At 45.4% G+C, this 20,161-nt stretch overlaps 1 protein-coding gene across 2 annotated transcripts; it reads right to left on the bottom strand.

Moving 5' to 3' along the window:
- Positions 1–703: 703 nt before the first annotated feature.
- On the bottom strand, positions 704–19,320 carry LOC118788072 (paired amphipathic helix protein Sin3a-like). Of its 2 annotated transcripts, none has more exons than XM_036543929.1 (21): positions 19,297–19,320; positions 12,262–12,471; positions 11,514–11,696; positions 10,256–10,362; positions 9,279–9,570; positions 8,473–8,712; positions 7,902–8,054; positions 7,377–7,532; positions 6,836–6,919; positions 6,501–6,619; positions 5,671–5,881; positions 5,271–5,387; positions 4,743–4,981; positions 4,354–4,537; positions 3,650–4,229; positions 3,094–3,263; positions 2,302–2,475; positions 2,105–2,197; positions 1,793–1,887; positions 1,185–1,374; positions 704–968 (listed from the first exon to the last, which is right to left on the bottom strand). In XM_036543929.1, exons 2-21 carry the CDS (start codon positions 12,439–12,441, stop codon positions 738–740), a joined length of 3,798 nt encoding a protein of 1,265 aa, XP_036399822.1. In that variant the 5' UTR covers positions 12,442–12,471; positions 19,297–19,320; the 3' UTR covers positions 704–737. The 2 variants fall into 2 exon arrangements, with proteins under 2 accessions (XP_036399822.1, XP_036399823.1); XM_036543930.1 differs by lacking the exon at positions 19,297–19,320 and adding an exon at positions 16,569–16,779.
- Between the last annotated feature and the right edge of the window lie 841 nt (positions 19,321–20,161).

Genomic DNA, 20,161 nt, shown 5'->3' with positions numbered 1-20,161 from the left:
GGATCTGCATCTGTTTCTCTAACACTGTTGCTCTGAACTGCCACACTGATCTAGGATGTGTGCTCTAATACTGCTTCTCTGAATGGGCCCTGTGGGAGGTTAATACAGGATGTCATCAGTGTGGAAAAAAAACACCCCCCTAGTGGCAGTTCTGCACATTTACACTGGCTGCAGATTAAGTGCACCTGCCCCTCAGGCTCTCCCAGACATCCCATCAGCCCTCTGTCATTGACTCATCTCTGTGCTCACCTCCAAACAAATGTTTATCTGAGGCCTTGCACTTTCCCAGACCTGTAACAGATCCTTGCCATTAACCAAAAGTGCGCAACCTAGTGAGTGTCTCTCTCTCTCTCTTAAACCCCCAGAGGGGGTTGGGGACGTTATCTTAATCAGTGACCAGAGTTTGAGTGATCTGAGTTTACAGTCTAATGCTGAGAAGTTGAGATGAGGGGTTGGGGATTAAACAGGACAATTCCCAAAGTTTGGCACCAAGGCCCTGCTGAGGCAGGTACAGCTAAAAATTTAAAAACAAAATCTGAAATGATGAACAAGCCACCCATAGGACAATCTGGCAGACAGATTTTGCCGCCATGCGGTTCCTACAAAGTTACTGTCCACTGGACTCACATTCTGTCCCCAGAACCTGAACCCAAATGCCCCCCCCCCCTCCCCTCCCCTCCCCCTCCCAGAGCAGGTTCTGGTGCTGTGGGCCAGTGCTGACGGCGCTGGCGCCGTGGTTACGGCGCCTTGAGGGTGGGGCTGTACTTGACGCGATATTTGTTGATGCTCCTGAAGTGCAGGGTTTCCGGCTCGCATACCGTGGTGCAGGGCAGTAGCCCCTCCCTCCCGTCTCCCATCAGCCACCTGTTGCATTCAGCCAACATCTCGCGCGTCACATGACCCTTCACCCATGCGTCCACCCAGGACTGGAAGCGCTGGTGAAGCCGTGTGCTGACACGCTCATGGGACTGCCAAGAAAGACCGAAAAAGCTTAGGACCCCTTAGAATCGTTCAGAACCTCTCACAACAGCCTGCAGTCAATAATTACCCCCATCACAAAACATTCTACCTGGGATTCATCCTGAGGATGACAGAGATAGAAGGGACCCAGACAAACAGAGAAGAGGAATACAGAGGGGGAAGGAAACAGAGCAAGAGGGAAACACTGGTCTGGGTGGTCTTACCTGGTGTGCCCTCTGCAGGGCTGTGCGCCGGTACATGTAGTCCTCTGACTTGAAGACATATACCATTTTGTAGGAGTTAAGCTTGAACATGCACTCCATCTTCAGGTCCTCTGCACTCTCCGCAGCCTTCTGCCCCACCTTCTCCTGCTGCTCCCGCCCCCGCTGCTGCTTACGAATCCGACGCAGGTTTCTGATTGGGTTAGCGAGAAAATGGACTTAATGAATCTGCAAATTACCCATCTCCTCTCAGTGTCCCACACCTGCCAATTCTCAGTGTGTACTGCCCACAGACCTCCTTTAAACTAAACAGCACAGAACTCGACTGGATTGTGGTTTGAATTGTCTGGGCAATTACCTGGGCACTTGCTATTGTGCTCAAAGTCTTGATTTGACAGCGGTCTCTTGGATAGGAACATGTGATTACCCTTGGGTGTCTACTACAGATACACTCATGAACCCATACTCAGAGATGCACAGAGACACAGTTACAAAGAAACACGCAGAAAGACTGATATAGAGAGATGCACAGAGACGCAGTGACACAGAGATTCACAGGGACCGAGAGATTCAGAGATACTAAGGGAGAGCGAGATACTCAGGGGACTCACCTGGGGAGAAAAACCGGCTTCTGGGCCAGGTGATCCCGGAGCTCAGGTGAGGTGGAGTCTGAGTTCAGGTAACGCTCCACATAATCTGACCAGCGCTGCACAACGCAAACATACATAGTCCACTTGATGCACATGTGTACGCACACAAAGATACACAAACACACACACGAACACACACTTACACAAACATACATACACACACCCATACACTCATACACACAAACACCTTTTGCACATATTGCAGACACTTTTTACATCATTATGTATCTTAGTCAGGGCGTGGAGTCAATGTGCTGTCATGGAAACGCTCACCTCTGCCTCCACAGGCTCGTCTGAGTTCTCCTCCTCTGTGTCCAACAGCTCAACTGTCAGCTGCACCTGCCCTCTGCTGCGCACAAACATCAGCTACAGAGGGAAGGAGAGAGATCGTCACCACCGGTCACCCCGCTCACCCCGCTCAGCGTGGCTGTGTTACTGTGTGTACTGCTGCTGGACTGTGAGCCCCGCACCTTGAAGCAGTTCTCGTCGGACATGATCTGCTCGGCTCTGCGCTGGTAAGCCCCCTCCGCGGCGGCCCTGGAGCTCTGCGTGGCCAGAGTTCCCCCCGTCGCACCGCTGGAACACTCCGACAGGTACAGGTCTGTCACCTGCACGCAGATCTCATCCGTCACAATGTGCTGGAGCTGCAGGGAGACGGACATACCCAAGTGAACACTGACTGCATTATGCTGCAGCAGTAAAGGCAATTAACAATAAAACGCAATTCCTTATATATTCAGTCTAGCTTCTAAGCATCTGTCTCATCACTATTTACTTCCCATAACACCCAACATCTCCACTAGAGGGTACTATAACTCTAGGTAAGACTCTGCAAGCAGCAGACCCTCAAAGATTTGAATCTCAGAGTTACAAACACCTTAGTTAACTAAACAGGTATAAAACTGGAGATAAGCAATAAACATGTACTGGTGGGTCTCACAGGAAAGAACCAAGGCTACCCCCATCCCTGGCCCAGTTATCAAGAAAAAGGCAAGGTTTTTGTATGCAACAATGTAGCCAGGGTGAGAGAGGCATTTTAAGGCTGCCAGTGGATGCCAGCAAAGGTTTAAAAACTATCACAGCAGAAGACAAATTTAGCCTAATTTGAGCAGGTCATCTGATGTTTAGGCTACATTGTGGGCAAGGATGTGGTGAGAGATGACCGTTGATCTGGGCTTCCCTTAAACTCTACCCCCTTTGCAATCAGATTAGTAAATCCACTGTCCTCCCTGCACCCCCTGCTGGTGAGTGGGTGTACTGACCTGGCGGACGATGCTCTGGATGAGCTTGTCCATGGTGAAGGCAATGTAGGCATGGATGGTGAACATCTCCCGCAGTGAGTCCTCGTACTGGGAGGCATCCATGTTCCCGTCCAGCAGGTTCCGCACCATCTCCAGGAAGGCAGAGTAGAAGTCTTCCACCTCAATGTCCACTGCAGGAGAACATTTTACCAAACACAATCCTTATGAAAGTTGAATAGGTAACCCTATTCAACAACGGTCAGGCCTATGGTCAGGGGTGGAAGTCAGGTGCTACCTTCAGGGAATCTGGTTTGTGCTCTGCACATCTGGGAACAGCTGGATGTCAGAATATGGTGAGGAGTCAGAGGTCAGAGTCAGGGTGAGAGAAAGTGAGGGTAGTCATTGAGATCCTTCAGTCACAGATGGATGGTGGCGTTGGGCCAGGTCAGAGGGTCAGAGGTCAGTCAGGGTGAGAGAATGGGAAGCACTAACTGGGCTCCTTCAGTCAGAGATAGATAGTGGAGTTGGGCCAGGGGTCAGGGGTCAGAGGCAGGGTGAGAGAATGTGAGGTACTCACTGGGCTCCTTCAGGCGCAGCTGGATGGCGGGGTTGTCGTTCTTCTCACGCTTGAGCCCCAGCACCTCCCTCTCCCAGTCACGCTCGCGGATGTCCTCCTCGATCTGCCGCTCCGCCTGCCCGTAGATGCGCAGCAGCCGTGAGCACAGGATGTGGTGCAGCCGCAGGAAGATGTACCAGTTGTTATTGACGTAGAAGAGGTTGTAGGCCTCGTCCATGCCGCGCAGCTTCTGGGCAGCCGTGTTTCCAAAGAGGAGCTTGGACTTGGTGGGACTGGTGCCACGGCTGGCCGCCACGCCATTGTGCTTCTTGGCCCCGCCCTCATCTAGCTCCATGTCATCCTCCTCTTCCTCCTCAAGGTCGGAGAGCGCCCCCCGCTGGGCAAACAGCAGGTCAGGGATGAAGTGGTAGATCACTTGCTTGATCTTGTACTTGTCCTCCTTCTGGATGGCAGCCTGCCGCTTCACGTGGTGGATGATGAGGGCGGCGGCGTCCTCTAGGATCTGGCTGTCTTCATAGCTCAGCGTCAGGTGGGGGCCGCTGGGAGGGGGGGCATTTTCCTCTGATGCCTGCTCCTGACGCTAAGCAACACACACAGGCAGTCAGTCAGCAGGAGGGAAACATACTCACAGAGAGACAGACAGACAGATAAATGCACACACTCACACTTCTCGCATGTCACGGAGAGCAGCGTTTCACGCTCACCTCGTCATAGATGCTCTCGATCTCATTGAGCAGAGTCTTGGAGCGTAGCACCTTGGTGTCATTCTGTTTGAAGTTGATGCCCTGGTGGTCGAGGGACTTCAGATAGTGCTTCTCGTTCTGTTCCCTCCAGATCTTGTTGAAGCCTCTCTGAGCTTCTCTCCACTCATCTTCTTTACTCTTCAACCTAAGAATAAGACGACAGGTATGGTTCACAGCCGACATTGGAATTTCTGAAATGTATTCCCACATTCAGGGAGCTGGCCCATGAATGTTTCACACAATGGACAGACTAGCTAGTTTCAGACCAGACACCCTTTGTACATTTTATAAAGTGACCCTTGGTTATTGAAGACTGAAAGCTGCACTGCGGTGCACTGTGGGAGGTTCACCTCTTGAGGACGATTGGGACGGAGACGGCGGGGTTCTTCCTCAGACCATCGATGATGTCAGGGGCCTTGTCTCCGTATATCCTCTGGATGGCCTTGCGGTGAATGACCTCCGAGGAGCCGCCCATGGTGTTGTCCAGGCGGAACTTGGCTTGCTCCTCTGCGGACATGCGCGACAGCTTCTTCTGCACTGTCTCCAGTACGCGGATGGTGGCCAGGTTGGTCTCCAACACCACATCCAGCTGCAGGGAGACAATCAAATTAAAGGCACCTACAGCTTTACAGTTCCAAAAAACTCCAGGTCCCACTCTATACAAAAGTCAGTGACTATGTGTGTCTGGTTTTATACTGAAAGCTTGACTTAAGTTTAATTCAAAATGTACTGTACTTTTCTGAGATCAGACTTACACGACCATATAAAATATAAATATAAGAGGGAAGAACCAAATATGCTATGCGAAGTATTATATCCTGGAGCTAAATATTGAGTTCATGACAAATGTAGGTTCAGATTGGAAAAGTGCTCCTCACCTCAAAGCGTTCATCTTCACACCTGTAGATGTGCTCTTCATACTGAGTCTTCTTGGAGCTGACGAAGGTGGAGTCTTCAGACCAGGAGGGGAAGGACACCCAGGTGTCATTCAGAACCTGACAACAGTAACATACAAGGCAAATGTCAACTTTATGAGGGTGTCTGTGGCCAGTGACCACACCCACCGATACAATTATGTCTACACACAGCCACTTCCCATAAATACAGGCCAGTCACTGCATTTGAACTTCCTCCGTCAGTCATCCCTGAAGAATATGTAATCTTGCTATGCTGCTGTCTGTTCCTATGGATGAATGCTTCAGTCCGGTGTGAAGAATGCAGAATTGCTCAGGGCAGTTAGTGACTGAGCTGCTCAGTGGGACTCAGAGTCCCTCTCACCTCTTTGCACAGGGGTGTTCTCCCGGTGCACTTGGGCTGCTGGTAGCTCTTGGGCAGGGCTCTGTAGCTGGAGCCCAGCCTCTTGCAGGAGGCGTAGTCAATCTCCATGGCGATGCCCTCGGTGGCACGTTCCTTCGGGAAGCGCTCGATGTGGGACGACTCCCGGTACCCCAGGAAGTTCTTGAACCAGGTGAAGAGCTCTGGGAACTTCCTGAGAACGATATTCCACAGAACTTGAAAACAATCACTATGGCAATTTATCACATAAGTGTTTCTATGAAGCCTCCCTGAAACTACACAGTTATGATCACTGTCATTACTGTGAGTCATCTTTAGGGAAGAAAACTGTTTTGCTTCACTGCAGCATTTCACATTAACTTTTATTCAGCAGTTTTATCAACACAACAGCTGTGACCTACTTGGGATTCAGACTCAACCTCCTCAATACAAGCAACTGGGGAATTACCATACCAATCTGGCAATTTACCATGCCGATAATGACTTAGAATACAGTATGTGTGTAAAATATTTACATTACATTACACGCATTTAGCATATCCAGAGTGACTTCCATCCCATTTCCATCATATCACTTATGTATGCTGCAACAGGACATTGTTTTTTCTAACAATCTACTGGATGCACTGCTAAACGGTCCTCTGAACATTTTGCATCACAGTGACGTAGGTTTAAGTCATTCTGAGCAATACTTTACACCATATCCATTTGAAAAGAATCTTACTGTCTGATCTGAGCAGCAGGTAAGCATTTAAACTGTCCCCTGCAAAAACTACGCAGAAGCACTGCACAGACAGATGTCTAACACTCACCCCAGGAAGGGCAGCACCAGCTGCACCAGCTCTGTACGGGAAATCACTTCCTGGTTAAAGATGACCAGACAGCGCAGGAAGTTGTCATAGGCCTCAGCACTGCGCAGGGCTTTCCGCACCTACAACAAACACACACTTAAAGTCTGCAAGGCAAACTGGATAAGGCTATTCATGTATTGTCTATGAGTATGCCATTTCAGAGCCGAAAAGAAGCACCGACCAAACAAACCTGAGTTTAACCTCAACACTATGAAAAGAAAAAAAACAAACACAGGGTCACAACACAGAAGCTGTGGAAAATATCCCCACGAGAAACAACCAGCACCTCCACTCACCTTTTCAAAAAACAGAGACTCAGTGCCAACGCCATGTTTGCTGGCCTCTGCCATGGACGGATCTTTCAGCAATTTGGGCTTCTTCTGTGGAAGTGAAAGAGAAAGAAACAGGCAGTGAGTCCTCCAGGGCAGTGGTTCTCAAGCTGGGGTGGGTGGAACCCTGTTGGATCATCATAGGTGGCCAAGGAGGTCTATTTGTTTGGGGTAATGGCAAATGTTAAGAGCATGATATGACACATGATAATAGTATGCGTGCATGCATGAGCTCTCTGTTGGTTGTGTGGCTTGTGGCATCGAAATCAATTAGTTATATGCAGCATAAAAATGAATAGTGAATGGTTCTGTGACCACCATGCAAAAAAGAACAAATCATGTCCCCACGACTTGTGGAAAGCAGCATCATATTAGAGGGCTGCATCCACTACCCAGGTAATGGTTAAGAAGTATGTAGTATATAACACCACACACAAAACTACTTGAAATATGTCTGACACAGCTACCCAGCTAGCCAATGAAAACTCTGTAAACTGAAGGCCTTTACCTTGACAGGAGGAGTGGCTCCACCCCCAGAGTGCCGGCGGATCTGACAACCATTCTGGTTGGGTCTCTGCTTGTTATTGAGCTGTGGTTTCTTAACTGTGCCGCCATGGTCGTTGCGTACAGACTCTACCTTCTCAGCAGTGGTCTTTCCCAGCAGCTGAGAAAATGGATCACACAAAGCTCAGAAGTTATTGTGGAATCTACGAGGGCACAAATATTTAGACATACATTATACATATATATAGATATATTACTTAATGTTTTTCAGCATACTATCAACAAATAAAAACTGAAAACCGCAGAGGAAAAGTGGATTTTTCTACAACCCTCTCTTAGAGAATATGGGTACAGATATGAAATTATCTATCTACAAGAGTGGCTGATCTCAATCACAGCTGTACTGTCTCATCAGCCTCTCAATTACACTCTTATCTAGACTGACTTACATAGCATTTAACATACATGGAATCTTTTTATACAGATGGATGTTTGGCTACCAGAGATGAGCCAATGGCCCTGCACTCACCATTGAGCTGTTGGCGTCTGGCAGGAACTGGCCAAACTCGGACAGCAGGTCCTCCTGGTTCTTGAAGAGTCTGGCCACCTGGGCGTAAACCTCCTGCTCCGTCAGTGCTGGGGTGTAGCTGCCCCCCGCCTCCTTAGCATTCCGCTGCTCCTTCTGTGTGTGTGGTGGGGGGACATAAGAAGAGGACGGTCACATGGAGTAGGGAGTCCCAGACACAGACAGTGGAAAGGAAGCAATACGGAGGTCCAAGACATAAAATACCTGGGAGAGAACAATACCATGTTTTTTCTTATTTCTTCTTACTTTATTGGAAAAACACGCCCAGCTCTACCCTATGGTGGGTCACGATTGCAGGACATGCAGGATAATTGGATAATTCTGGAGGTGGGGTCGTGCGGTTATGTTTAGGTAGAATGAGGGGAAAATGTGGGGATGGGGGGCTGTAATCACACAGCACAAAGTAGGGGTGGCTTTGTGTAAAGGGGTGGGATTTAGAGTGAGAAGGGGCAGGGCTTAGAGTGAGAAGGGGCAGGGCTTATAGTGAAGGGGAGAGGGTTCTTCCTGTGCTCACCTGATAGGTGTGCAGGATCTCCAGGAAGGCCTTGTAGATGTCAGGCTGGCCCTGGAAGCGGTTCTTGATCTTGTTCACGTAGTTGATGGCGTGGTTGAACTCCACAGGCTGGTTGTTCTGCAGGGGCGGGGCACTGCTGACGGGGGTGTGCGGCTGCACCGGGGGGGAGCGCGGAGACGCATACGGAGGGATGGAGGGGTTGGGCTGGCTGGTGGGGGTCAGTGCTGGACACTGAAGAGGCTGCAGAGACACAAAGACAGCAGCACTGCAGAGCTCCACTGCTATAGAATGGCAAGGCTCTGCAATCTGGACATTCCCACAGAAAAGCAAGACACCACACACACAGTGGTAACATCTGTTTCCCATTTCAAACCATTCACACTCTTGACATCAGTATATGACACCCCAACTCCACTCTGTATGAGCAATGAAAGTGCACATCATGATTTAAGACAGCATGTTTTTTCCTACAAAAGTGTCTTCAGATCTCCAAATGAGCCTCAAAGCACGTAGAGATGGCTGTCCTGAACAATGTATGCCCTTTGCTTTCTACAAAAATTTTGATATTTACAGCAACATTTATCTTATAGCACATTTAACAAAAGAGTTGCTACAAGGAGCTGTACAGAGATTTTCCAGAGGGAATTAAGGTACAGAAAAAACCAATCTAGGAAGAACTGAAAATTGTTCCTTGACCTCTTAATGAAGAAGCAAACTCGTACACGTAAACCCCTAAAACTTTTTGCACTGAAATAAGAGCAACCCCTCTGTGAGTTGCTGGTTTCAGTAAGAGCAGTGGGCCTCACCTTGCTGATCTTGGCTGGGGTGGGCTGGGTGGGAGGGGGCGGGGCAGCAGTGGTGGTGGGGGCAGGCAGCTGGGCCTGGTGCTGGGGGGGTGGGGCTGGGGGGATGTTCTGCACCGATATGCCATGGGGGGTGATGTGGTGGATCTGTCCTGGTGTGGTCACGTTAACCAGGTCGTTTGTCTGAACCTCGATCTTGTAGCCTGGCGGCAGGAAGGTGTTGAAGCCCATGATGAGATCAGGGTGGCCTTTAAAGAGCTGAGATACCCTGCTGATCACGCCCGGGGTATCGATACTGTCAAAGACAAAAAAAGGAGGCACATTTGATGAACACAGAGGGTGCTGTACACATTCACACACTTATTACAAGGCACTTAAGAGGAAGGAGATTTCATTGGGAAAGAGACTGCTGATTGCTGCGGACTCCACAGTTGCTTTATTAGAAAAGGTGGGACACATTAAATACAAATTAAAGGCCAGAACAGAACATAAATGCTTTTGAAAAAGTAAAGAGAGTATCAAAAGTACACACTATTGAGAGAGACTTAAGGATATCTCTGAAATATCAGCAAATGAACACTCAGGGGGGACTTAATTTACATTAAATGTTTTTAAAGGTTGAATGTACCCTACAAAGGCTAATTCTATTGGAGTTCTGTCAGTAGTACAACATGACACAGGTGGGAATTGTTTAAATGTAAGTTTCACACAGACACAGTGAAGTATTTTAGCGTCTTCCACACGGAGAGTCATTAACATGTGGAATGATTTACCATGATTCGCAGACAAAGTAGAGTATAAAGGCAGAGAGTAATGACTGAGTCACATTCTTGACTGCAGCAGAAATGACAGCTCTAGATGGGCTGAAGGGTCTGTTATTATTTAATGTCATGTTCTTTTCGGAGTTTATTAAGAAACAGCAGCATGAAGACAAAGGAGGTGGATGCATTGTTAACGTTATGTTAAAAGGTTAAGCTCACCTCTGGGACTTGAACTCTTTCATGATGTCCAGGAAGTCATTGTAGACTTGAGGCTGACTCCCAAACTGCAGCTTCACCTGGTCCAGGTAGGACAGAGCATCCTCCACCTGCATACACAGTGATGTCATTATCTTGCGTGCTGCCATTATTCTTCACAAATTCCGTGTCCTCTTTTTTTATGGAATATTTGGAACCTGAAGACAGGACTTAAAACACACCCTGTTCCATTACTTTACAAAACATATCAATTCAGAATATATGTGGAATAAGACACCGTGCAATTTAACAATGAAAGTGAGACACTGATGTGCACCAAAAATCTATGAGTTCTCCCGAGCTTCCAGATACATCGCTCCAATGATGGTGGGGAGATGGTGGATTATTCTTGTTGGGCAGTTAGCCAACTACGTCTACAATTTAAAAGCAGGGCTTTCATCTTGCTACCTCCTACAACATGGGGAAAATTCTGAGAAGACTAGTGGAAAAAAAACATAGCTGGCAAATACCTAGCTTGACTTGTGTAAGCCTGGAAATAACTGCCACGGACAAGTAATAATGAACAAATAAGCTACACTGTCATTTACTGCAATAGTTTATGAAGTGCTATATCAAGTTAGACACATTAAGCGTAAATTTAACCTTAACTTTAATTAAAATAAGTTAAGCAGTTCCCTAATAACCAGCTAGCAAGCTAACTGTTAGCTAATGGTACAAACTATATAGGTTAGCTAAAACTGTTACATTTATAGCCTATCACCTTACCTAGCTGACTGTCAAATGTGGGGCCGCCACAGTCTGTCTATACAATGCTGCACAAAGTGTCTTTCTCAAACTTACGTCTCTGCAAGTTTTGCATGGGGAATGTTGTGTGAAAAAGAGTGCCTGACATCACATTTTGTTGGAGAGCATGTGTTTGTCTGCTCTCTCCCAGATTGTTACTTTTAGAGATGAAGGGCAAAACAACTGAGCACGCCAAACTGGGAGAAACAGGGAAGAAAAGCACTGAGCATTCCAAACTGAAAACAGTAAAAACACCCCCAGGCATGTCCATCTTGCCTTCTGTAACTCAAGCTAGAATAAGCACCACTATAAACATCAGGCACACCTACAAAGGGCTATTTCACACCCTAAAACGGCGATAATGCATGCCCTGAAAATCATCACCATCACCATGTCATTAAATCTATAACCAATAACCAAATGCATGAACCAACAGGAAATGAAGTACCTCCTAACATTCTCAGGTATAGTTTCTTACCTTCAGCCTCTGGAACTGCTGCTGGCCCTGTGCGGGGGTGGGTGCGGAGGGGGGGTGGGCGTGGCCCTGCACCACCTGCGCCCCATGGGGCTGCACAGCAGGACTGTGGTGGTGTGGCCCTCCATGCACCGCAGGGCTGGGGGTGTGTCCATGATTACTGGAGCTCTGTGCTACTGCAGGGACCTGTGGGGAAGGGATGGAACGAACACATGCGTTAGCAAAAGAAAAGCAAACATTTACCAACAACGACTAGGATCCCACATCAAATAAATAAAATGGCTCGTTCTGTCTGAGAAAGGGGAGGGTAAGTCAGCCAGAGGCCTCTTGTTGCGCTGCTTTCAGCGCCCTGGGACTTGTGTGGGTACCTATGAGTTACTGAGATAGCGCCAAGAGGATGTGCCAATCCTCTGACAGCATTTGCCTCCTGGTACACTGTGGAATCTAGTGTAAAAAATAGCTGCAGTAGGTGTGCGTGTGAACAGGATGATTGCACCCCTCTCTCCACTCCTCCATTTAGCGGTTGTTGTTGTCGTGGTGACATGCTTACTACTAAAGCTGGGTGAAAACAGGGAAAAATGCCAAAAAAAAGAGCTTCTACTCAACACAAGTAAGTAGAATACTGAAACTACAACAAGTTGTCATGTTTTCAGTATTTATTTCTGCACACTCTGTTTTAATGGAGGAAAACAGCACCTAAAAAACTGAGGTGACAGTCTTAAGACCTGGGTAGGGTAGGGGGGGTGTGTACCTGGTAGCCCTGAGGGGCGGGGTACTGGATGCCTGAGGTGGGCTGCATGCTGTCTGCCACCGGCTCATACACGGCAGGTGCAGGTGCGAGGACGCGGTGCTGGAAGCCCTCCGTGCTGGCCGGGGGTCGCCGCTGCTGAGAGCCAAAAACTGCTTCCTGTTCCTCCAAACGCCGTTTCATTGTGACCTCATACTCGAGGGGGCAGGAACCCTGCAAGTGCAACACTGCATCAAACACACAATCGCCGTTTCCTGCACACGACTGCACTGACATGTTACACACGGACCATGCACCCATTCAAAAGATCTATGGGGGAGTACACTGCTGGGAGGGCCAATTAGGACCCACAGGGTTACAACTTCTGATGTGCTTTAAGTCATCCCTTATCCCCCTCTAAAACCAGTATCAAATATAAAAAGATCAGTGTTTGGCATTAGGGTAGATCATTACAGAGAATAAAGCGTTAGCTGTACGACGGCTCCTTTGCTCCAGCATATCTGAGCCAGTAAAACACACCAGGGGTGCAGCGAATAATCGACGTAGTCGACTAAAATCGACTAGTTGTTGCCAACAAATTTAATTGTCGATTAGTTGGTGACGTAATCGCGTGCTTTTTTCGGGCTGACTCGGAATGCTCAGACATGTAGCCTAAGCGACGTTGCTTTACTGGAGTGAACAATAGAGATGGCAACGCCTTCACGACCAAAGACCTGTGTGGCAGCATTTCACTCTTAACCCTTTCGAAGCGTAACTTATTTTTATGCTGTGTCGCGTGTTACGTTTCATTATGTTTTCATTAGCGTTATTAAGCTTCTCATAGTTTTCAGTTAGCATTTTCTATATTTTTTTAATGTTAAATCGCTGTTTCCTCAAAGCAAAATTAGTGAGAATTTTCCAATCTAGTTTTCTAATCGCACGAGTTTTAGCATATGCGCTAAATGGCTAATCACACCAGTGTGACCATACACGCAAAGGGTTAACTCTGCTAAGAAAGTTGTGAACTGCAACATTTGCAAACCTGACCTTGCCTGGCATGGGAGCACATCAGTTATGCTCGAGCATCTGAAGAGGTGGCACGTTGGCTCTCTGGATGATGAAGACTCGTCTCGTTAAGTTAGATAGCTAGCTAGCACAGCTAACGTTAATATTAAAAGCCATGTTACTTCACGTTATGAGCTGTAACATTTTCTATTTTGAAATACCTTTTGTCATGATCAATAAATTATTAATGATGTTGAACATACAGTGTAGCAAATAATAACCTATTATTCACAACGATCCTGTTTACATTCCAAATGTGCCCTAACTTTACAATGTTAAACCAAAGCCCATCTGCTATTTAGAAATTCTCAGCTTAAACATTGCATCGTTGTCATGGCGACGTTTATGGCTGGAGACAGTGTTGCTGTCAAGTGCACAAGTTTATAGAACACTGGAAAATTTGATACCTTCTAAACCGCGAAAAATTTCTACAGCTTGTGTCTATGCATGCGTGCCCAATGTGGGTTGCATTCAAATTAATTCGAACGAGTTATGGCTTTGTTGGATCTCATAATGTTACCATGGATGGATTTCTTCAAAGGAAGCAGACTTGTACTCCCAAGCAAGCAACTGCCCACACTGAATTAGTCCTAGTAACCATTCATTAAAAGATGTATTTTTGAATGAAGTTCTCATCTTTATTGTCTTAAAGCATGTTAGCATATGCCTAAAACTAAATTTAAAAGCTCAGATAAATAAGTTAGTAACTGTGCAATTCATAATCCGAATAGTCGATTATTTGTTTCAGTAACTGATTAGTATTTGTGAATTGTTCCACCATCAAAACACTCGTTAGTTGCAGCCCTATAGCACACTGGACAACTTGGTGTTTTCTATCTTGCTGATGCAATACTACAGGGCTGTAAACTGCTTTGGTGCAGTACACTTCATTTTTTGAACAATAAAATATAGAGATCTCAATTTTCATTTGTGGTAAACTCATACGTTTTAATGGCAACAAAACCCACAGAGAGACAGAACACATTTAGATTGTATCATAAAGTGGGTTTACAATAGATTTTATGTCTCCAATTTATTGGAATCATTTCATGGCATGAAACGCAAACACCAACCAAATGGGTTTTAACAACTCACTGAGTCTGCAGATACCCATTATATTCAAGTATGGCAGTGGGTGCCCTCCTAGAACTGTGATTTTACTGTCTCACTCCAGCACTGTAACTTTGCCAGCAAAATATAATGACCGGACATTGACATATACTCTTGAAATGCAACAGGAAGATCCTGCTTTACGTCAACAGGACAGTTCCTCTACCCAAGCCTTGGATCATTTCCTTGGCATCGGCTGACTGGGTTAAGATCAAAAAGCAGTTCTCTTACTGCTTTACTTCACTAAAATGAAGATTCCATAATGATATTGCACTGCTACGGTGACAGTCTAGGGTAGTCTACTGTAGACTCCACTAGCGGCTGACCTGAGGAGACCCGCGCTGTGATTAAGAAATTCTTACGACCAAGTGGATAGATACAAAACCCCAGTATCCATCAATATACAAGTTAAATGTCAGTACTAGTCTAAACACAACAAAAGCGTAGTTCGCTGTACGGGATGCGCGTTAACTCTTCTTTACATTTCACCACCTCAATGACTGTTCATTAGCCTAACACATGTGTTCATAAAAAATGCACGAATACTTTCGATAATAGCGCTGGGTAATCATATACAGAATTCGAATATAGATCGTGTACATATTTAGATTTAATATCGCCGTGACCATTTTAACTAGCGTTGCGTAACTTCACGCTTGCAGTAGCCCACATGCTGCAGAACTGAATGACGTCATTGGGACACCAGTAGCGCGTGTTTACGTCTGCTTCTCGACAAAGCTAAGTTGCTAACACAAGCCGACAAAGAACCGATATAACTGAAATCTGAAGATTATTAACGGAAGCAAGATCAAATACCAACTATGTTTATATTTCAAAATGTGTATTCAGCGAACTACACAGATTTTATGCAAATTATATCTGATTCACTAATAGGTAGCTAACTAGCGCTAGCTATCGTGTCACGTCAGGCGGTGTTGCTAAAAAATCTGAATTTGGTAGCCAGGGGACTTTGATGTTTCAACGGTAATTCATTAATCCAAACAGTCAAATTAGCTGGATAATGACTACCTAGCACCATTCATTTCCTCTGGAAATCACGTTTGCTACTAGCTAGTACCTGTAACCTTTTTCAGTTCCCTGGAGAACTAGAGACACGTTCTTCACGTTCTCCCTTGTAATGCTTAGCTATCTAGCTATACTAGCTAGTTACCATTAGTGGATTAAATGATAAGGTATATGTATTATTTAAAACGTAACAATCGTCATCCAGCTTTTGCCTTCTGGCTAGCTACAACTCGTAGCTAGCTGATTGTTTCATATGCTTCACCTTCCCCTACAAATTTAGCTGGCGAGCCGAGCAGTCAGTCACAGCTAACCGTACCTACTTAACCTGTTCGCTAGCTGTGCAGTTTTTATGAGAATTTACCTAAAAGGGTCAATTACACTGAGAAATACTTTGCTGCGAGCTCCACAGCTCAAACCCACACGATATAGCTGCAGGAACTAGCTACGTGCTGAGCAGCTGCGGTTTATTTTCAACCATGAAAGGACCGGCCAGTCCCCTTACCCCTCCCCCTCTGCGGCCTGTCACAAACTACGAGCACCGACCTCGAGTAGCTAACGAATTCTCCACTGGTGAATCAAGTCCAAGCCACCAGATCATACCAAGTAAGTTATCGATGAGTACTCATTTTCCTAAATGGTTACTGCAATATCGCTGCCAAACTAGGCAGCTACCGTACATGAATGCTAACATAGCTAAAGTAAATCTCATGGGGACGCAAACAAAAACTATTATGCTTGCATACTAGTTAGATACCTAATTAAATTAGCGCTTCAAAATAAAGACTTTATAGCTAAAGCAGTTTGTTGCGATGCTGCGAGTGAACTAGGCAACTAACGAGTTGGTTAGGTAAAACGGATCACTGCGATATTGCGAGTTAGCCGACTAGCCACGGTAGCCAGCTAGCTACTCAGCAAACTCATAGTCTAACAGATACTATTTAACTGCACATGCTGCTAGCTGTATTTGCACATCTCAACGTCACACGAAATGTGCCAGCTAGCTCCCTTGACCAAAGAGAAAGCTGACGATACTCATGCAATCCAGCATGTGTCTATTACCACCGCGCAGCCCACCTACTTTAATTCTTTTCATTTAAAATCAGCTCTTACAGATTGCTAAACGAACTCACCTCCTCGTAGCTAACACTGCAACCTGAACAGGACTCGCCGTTATCTGTTAACTTAAAACTCTTCGGGGATTAAAACTCTGGCTATCTAAATGACTAAAAACGCCAACAAACCTAGAAAGGTGTGGTTAAAACAACTTAAAATCAAGATAATAATAAAATAAACAACCAAGGCGCCAGCCCGCAAAAGGAGAATTCTCTTCAGAAAACAACCTCTCCGCTCGTTCCTTTGCTGAGAGGCGTGGCTCTGCGAGGTGGGTTAGACCCGCCCAAAGTGAGATATTATTGGCTTCCGCCCGATAGAAGCCACAAAGAATAGAAACAAGCGCGGTATTGATTGGGCGTTTGTTGATTCACTCAAAGCTAAAAAGAAAACCCATCCCTCTTAATTCACAAAGGGGCTGAACTTCAATCCGCCACTCATTTGCAAATACATTACCAAAAACTGGGCCTTTCAGAGACACCAGGCAGCCTATAGGTAGCTCTATGGCTATGCGTACGCCATTAAATAAAAAACGTAGCAGCTTGGCCACAAACACTGTCGATCAAGTTGAATGACTACCGCCCTCTTCATATCAAGCCGACAAAGCCATTTAGGCTTCCTTCATTCTCATTCAAAGGAAGTGTACGTGTAATACTTCAACGATATTAACAAAGAACGCTAGCTTGCTAGCTCATATTGGCAAGCACGGGAATGTAAAATTCTTGTAAACACAATCTAACCCAATGCTAACCACTATACATGTAGTTATAAAGTTTGTATTACAATAACACAACGGTTAAACTGAAATGTACATACACATAGAAAGAAACGACGAACCGCAATCTGGTGGCTAACGATGCATGCTAATTTATGAACGAGATTATACCTGCGCAAGAAAAATTATGAATTTACACAAGGGGCTCAGACAATGCAAATGAATTTACCACTTAGCTATATAGTTAGCTACACAGGTATGCATTTTAACATTAAGAGTCCAATGAAATGGTACAAGCTCAGCTATCATAAGGGGAAACAGGGCACTTGGACTTCGTTTTCTGGTTGCCTTCTCAGCCATGTTTATTCGTGTTACGCGCTCGTACAGTAATGGCTCCTTGCCAACTTCCTGAAGTTTAGGGCAACACGTGACTGGACTTGGCTCCTCATTCGAAAGAAACACACACAAACGTCACGAGTGGCTCAGCTCCTTGGTACCACCTTGTAAGTTGCTAGAAACCAATCATCACACGCTATTCGATTAGGATAACGCAACGAAGTCGGAACCCTGAAAATAGGCCATCGCCCACGAGGGGCGGAGTCAGAGACTTGCCCGGGATTCCCAGGTTTCTTTACGTTAAGGCTTGCTCACTGACATCTTTCGCTTCGGGCGAAATGGCGGGTACGCAACTTTTCATTCGTAGATTGCGTTCTGAATGCACCTTTAGTGAGCTTTATATCGTAATCCCCCATTACATATCATCTCAACGTTAACGTACGAGCTCGAAGTCGTAATGGTCTACAACAGAGAGAGATCCATGTTATAGACTCGGAAACAGGAACCTAACGCACACACCTATCATAAAAGCAACTGAGCGCTGTTTTTTTTTTTTTTTTTTTTTTTACTCCAAAAGCATTCGTCTCTATTTACTGCGTTATTGTAAGCTATTGTGCACTGTGCGTATTTAATGCTCTAAGGCGCCATGGATGAGGGCGGCTTCCCAGTAAATAAAACAATGAAACTGAGTCGTCGAATTCTTTAAAAATCCATCCGTATGTAGCTAACATTTGCCAATTAGCTAGCTATCACTGTTCGATTAAAATCCTTGCCCTCTCTCCACTTCACTAACATTCCAATTGACTACAAATGTAGCTAGCTTGAACTGTTGCGTCCAAAATGTCACTTAAAACGTAATGGTATTTCCTATTCAGGCTTCTTCCATACTTTCCTGCAACAACTTATCTACCAGCATCTGCAGGCATTCTGAAGACGTAAAGCATTGATAGTCACGAGGCGGCTCATGTCTTTGTTTTGGTCCGATTTTCTACTACTCCTGACTGTACGCAACAAAAACCACACAGCCGCGCAACGCGTAACACTGCGTTTACATTTTTGAGCAAATGAGTAATTAAACTTGACATAGCGAAAAAGTCCAAAGTTAACGTATAGACCAGAGTAACTGTACTGAAAATTTCAGGGCATTTATACAAATTAGCTTTACATTTATCTTTCGATAAATACGTTAGCTTGACGTTTTGATAGCTTGCAGGACAAAAGCTTTCTGGTCCCAGTAGTGCGCCATACAATTATTTGTTTACTTGAAAATTCGGATGAAAAAGTCTCCCCTTCATACCCTTACTCGCTACCCATATCGAGTCGCTGGACAACCAGCTTCCCATTGCATTTGTAGGCTAATTGTGCTAAAGGTCTACATTACCTCCCCTTAGACGTCAACATAATACTATGCACTACACATACACTTGTTCCATACACTTCTACTTGATCTTAAACTTCACAGTTCACAACATTTCTTTAACAAGAACGCAAACACATTTCACTTACTATGCTCGCTAGCTTGCTAGCTACTCCCTCTCTGCATCTAAATACGTCGTTATCAAACAAATACCAAAACAAGCAATAACACATAAGAATATAAAGGGTAGTTAATTTAGCACGTAAATCAGTGTATCTTTCATTTTCTTGCTAAATTGACTTTTTGTGTTTGTTTGACAAGCTGTTAGCCAGCAACATACCTTCGAATAGTAAGCTTCAGATTCGTGTTCCTAACAGAATAGTTGGGAACGCCCCCTCCCTTTGCATTGGTGCACACAATTTCTTTCGTCATTTCAATTTAAATATGACCCGCCAAGCTCCGACACCGCTTTAGATATTACCAGACTACTGAGGTGAGAAATATTACCGTGTTTCATACACGTTGTACAGTGTTGCAAAAGGTCGAATCGCGGTAAACCCTTTCAAACGCAGTGAAGGCCCGATTTGTTGAAACGGGTTGCAGGGTAGCGGTGTGGCGTATTGTTAAGGAACGGGACTTGTAACCGAAAGGTTGCAGGTTCAAATTCTCCACGGAGGCACTGCTGTCATACCCTTGGATAAGATACGAGGGCTTTGAGCACTTTCTCATGTGAATTGATGCCAACTCAAAATTGCCTCTGTAAATATTCAGCTATATGAATGGATAACATGGTTTGGTTAAGACAGTCTGCTAAATGAAAATAATGTAATATAATATGTAGTGAGTCAATAGTTATCTTGTGATATGAAAACATGAATTTGAATAAAACAGATATCAGGTCTTAACTCAGGGTCAAAGCATTTACAGGAGTGATTCTATCTGAGCCTGTAGTTAGAATACAGGGCATGTTTCAGTCTAGTGCTGTAATGAACTGTCCTGATAAACTGCTGCCTCCTGGGACATTTGTAAATGTTCTTGTAATATGTGGTTGTTTTGGTGGAAATATAACTTGGCCATATTTAGACATTTAATAAGCAATGTCTAGCCTTCTCAGGCAATTGTATTTTAATACTAATACTCCTGGTCTAATACCATTTCTAATACATTCACTCCAGTTTGAGCTGTTGCACCCTGGATTTAATTTC

Source organism: Megalops cyprinoides, chromosome 13 (assembly GCF_013368585.1).
Source record: "Megalops cyprinoides isolate fMegCyp1 chromosome 13, fMegCyp1.pri, whole genome shotgun sequence".
In the NCBI taxonomy this organism is placed as follows: Eukaryota; Metazoa; Chordata; class Actinopteri; order Elopiformes; family Megalopidae; genus Megalops; species Megalops cyprinoides.
The sequence above is the reverse complement of the archived record's forward strand: the minus strand, read 5'-3'. Positions and strand labels throughout refer to the sequence as shown.

What these genes read in the sequence shown, in the direction of transcription:
- LOC118788072 (XM_036543929.1), bottom strand. Translation starts at nt 12,441, where the DNA reads ATGAAACGGCGTTTGGAGGAACAGGAAGCAGTTTTTGGCTCTCAGCAG. An exon ending in GAGCCACTCCTCCTGTCAAG is followed by an intron (nt 6,920 to 7,376) that starts GTAAAGGCCTTC and finishes TCACTTCCACAG; the next exon opens with AAGAAGCCCAAATTGCTGAA. An exon ending in GTGAAGATGAACGCTTTGAG is followed by an intron (nt 4,982 to 5,270) that starts GTGAGGAGCACT and finishes GTCTCCCTGCAG; the next exon opens with CTGGATGTGGTGTTGGAGAC.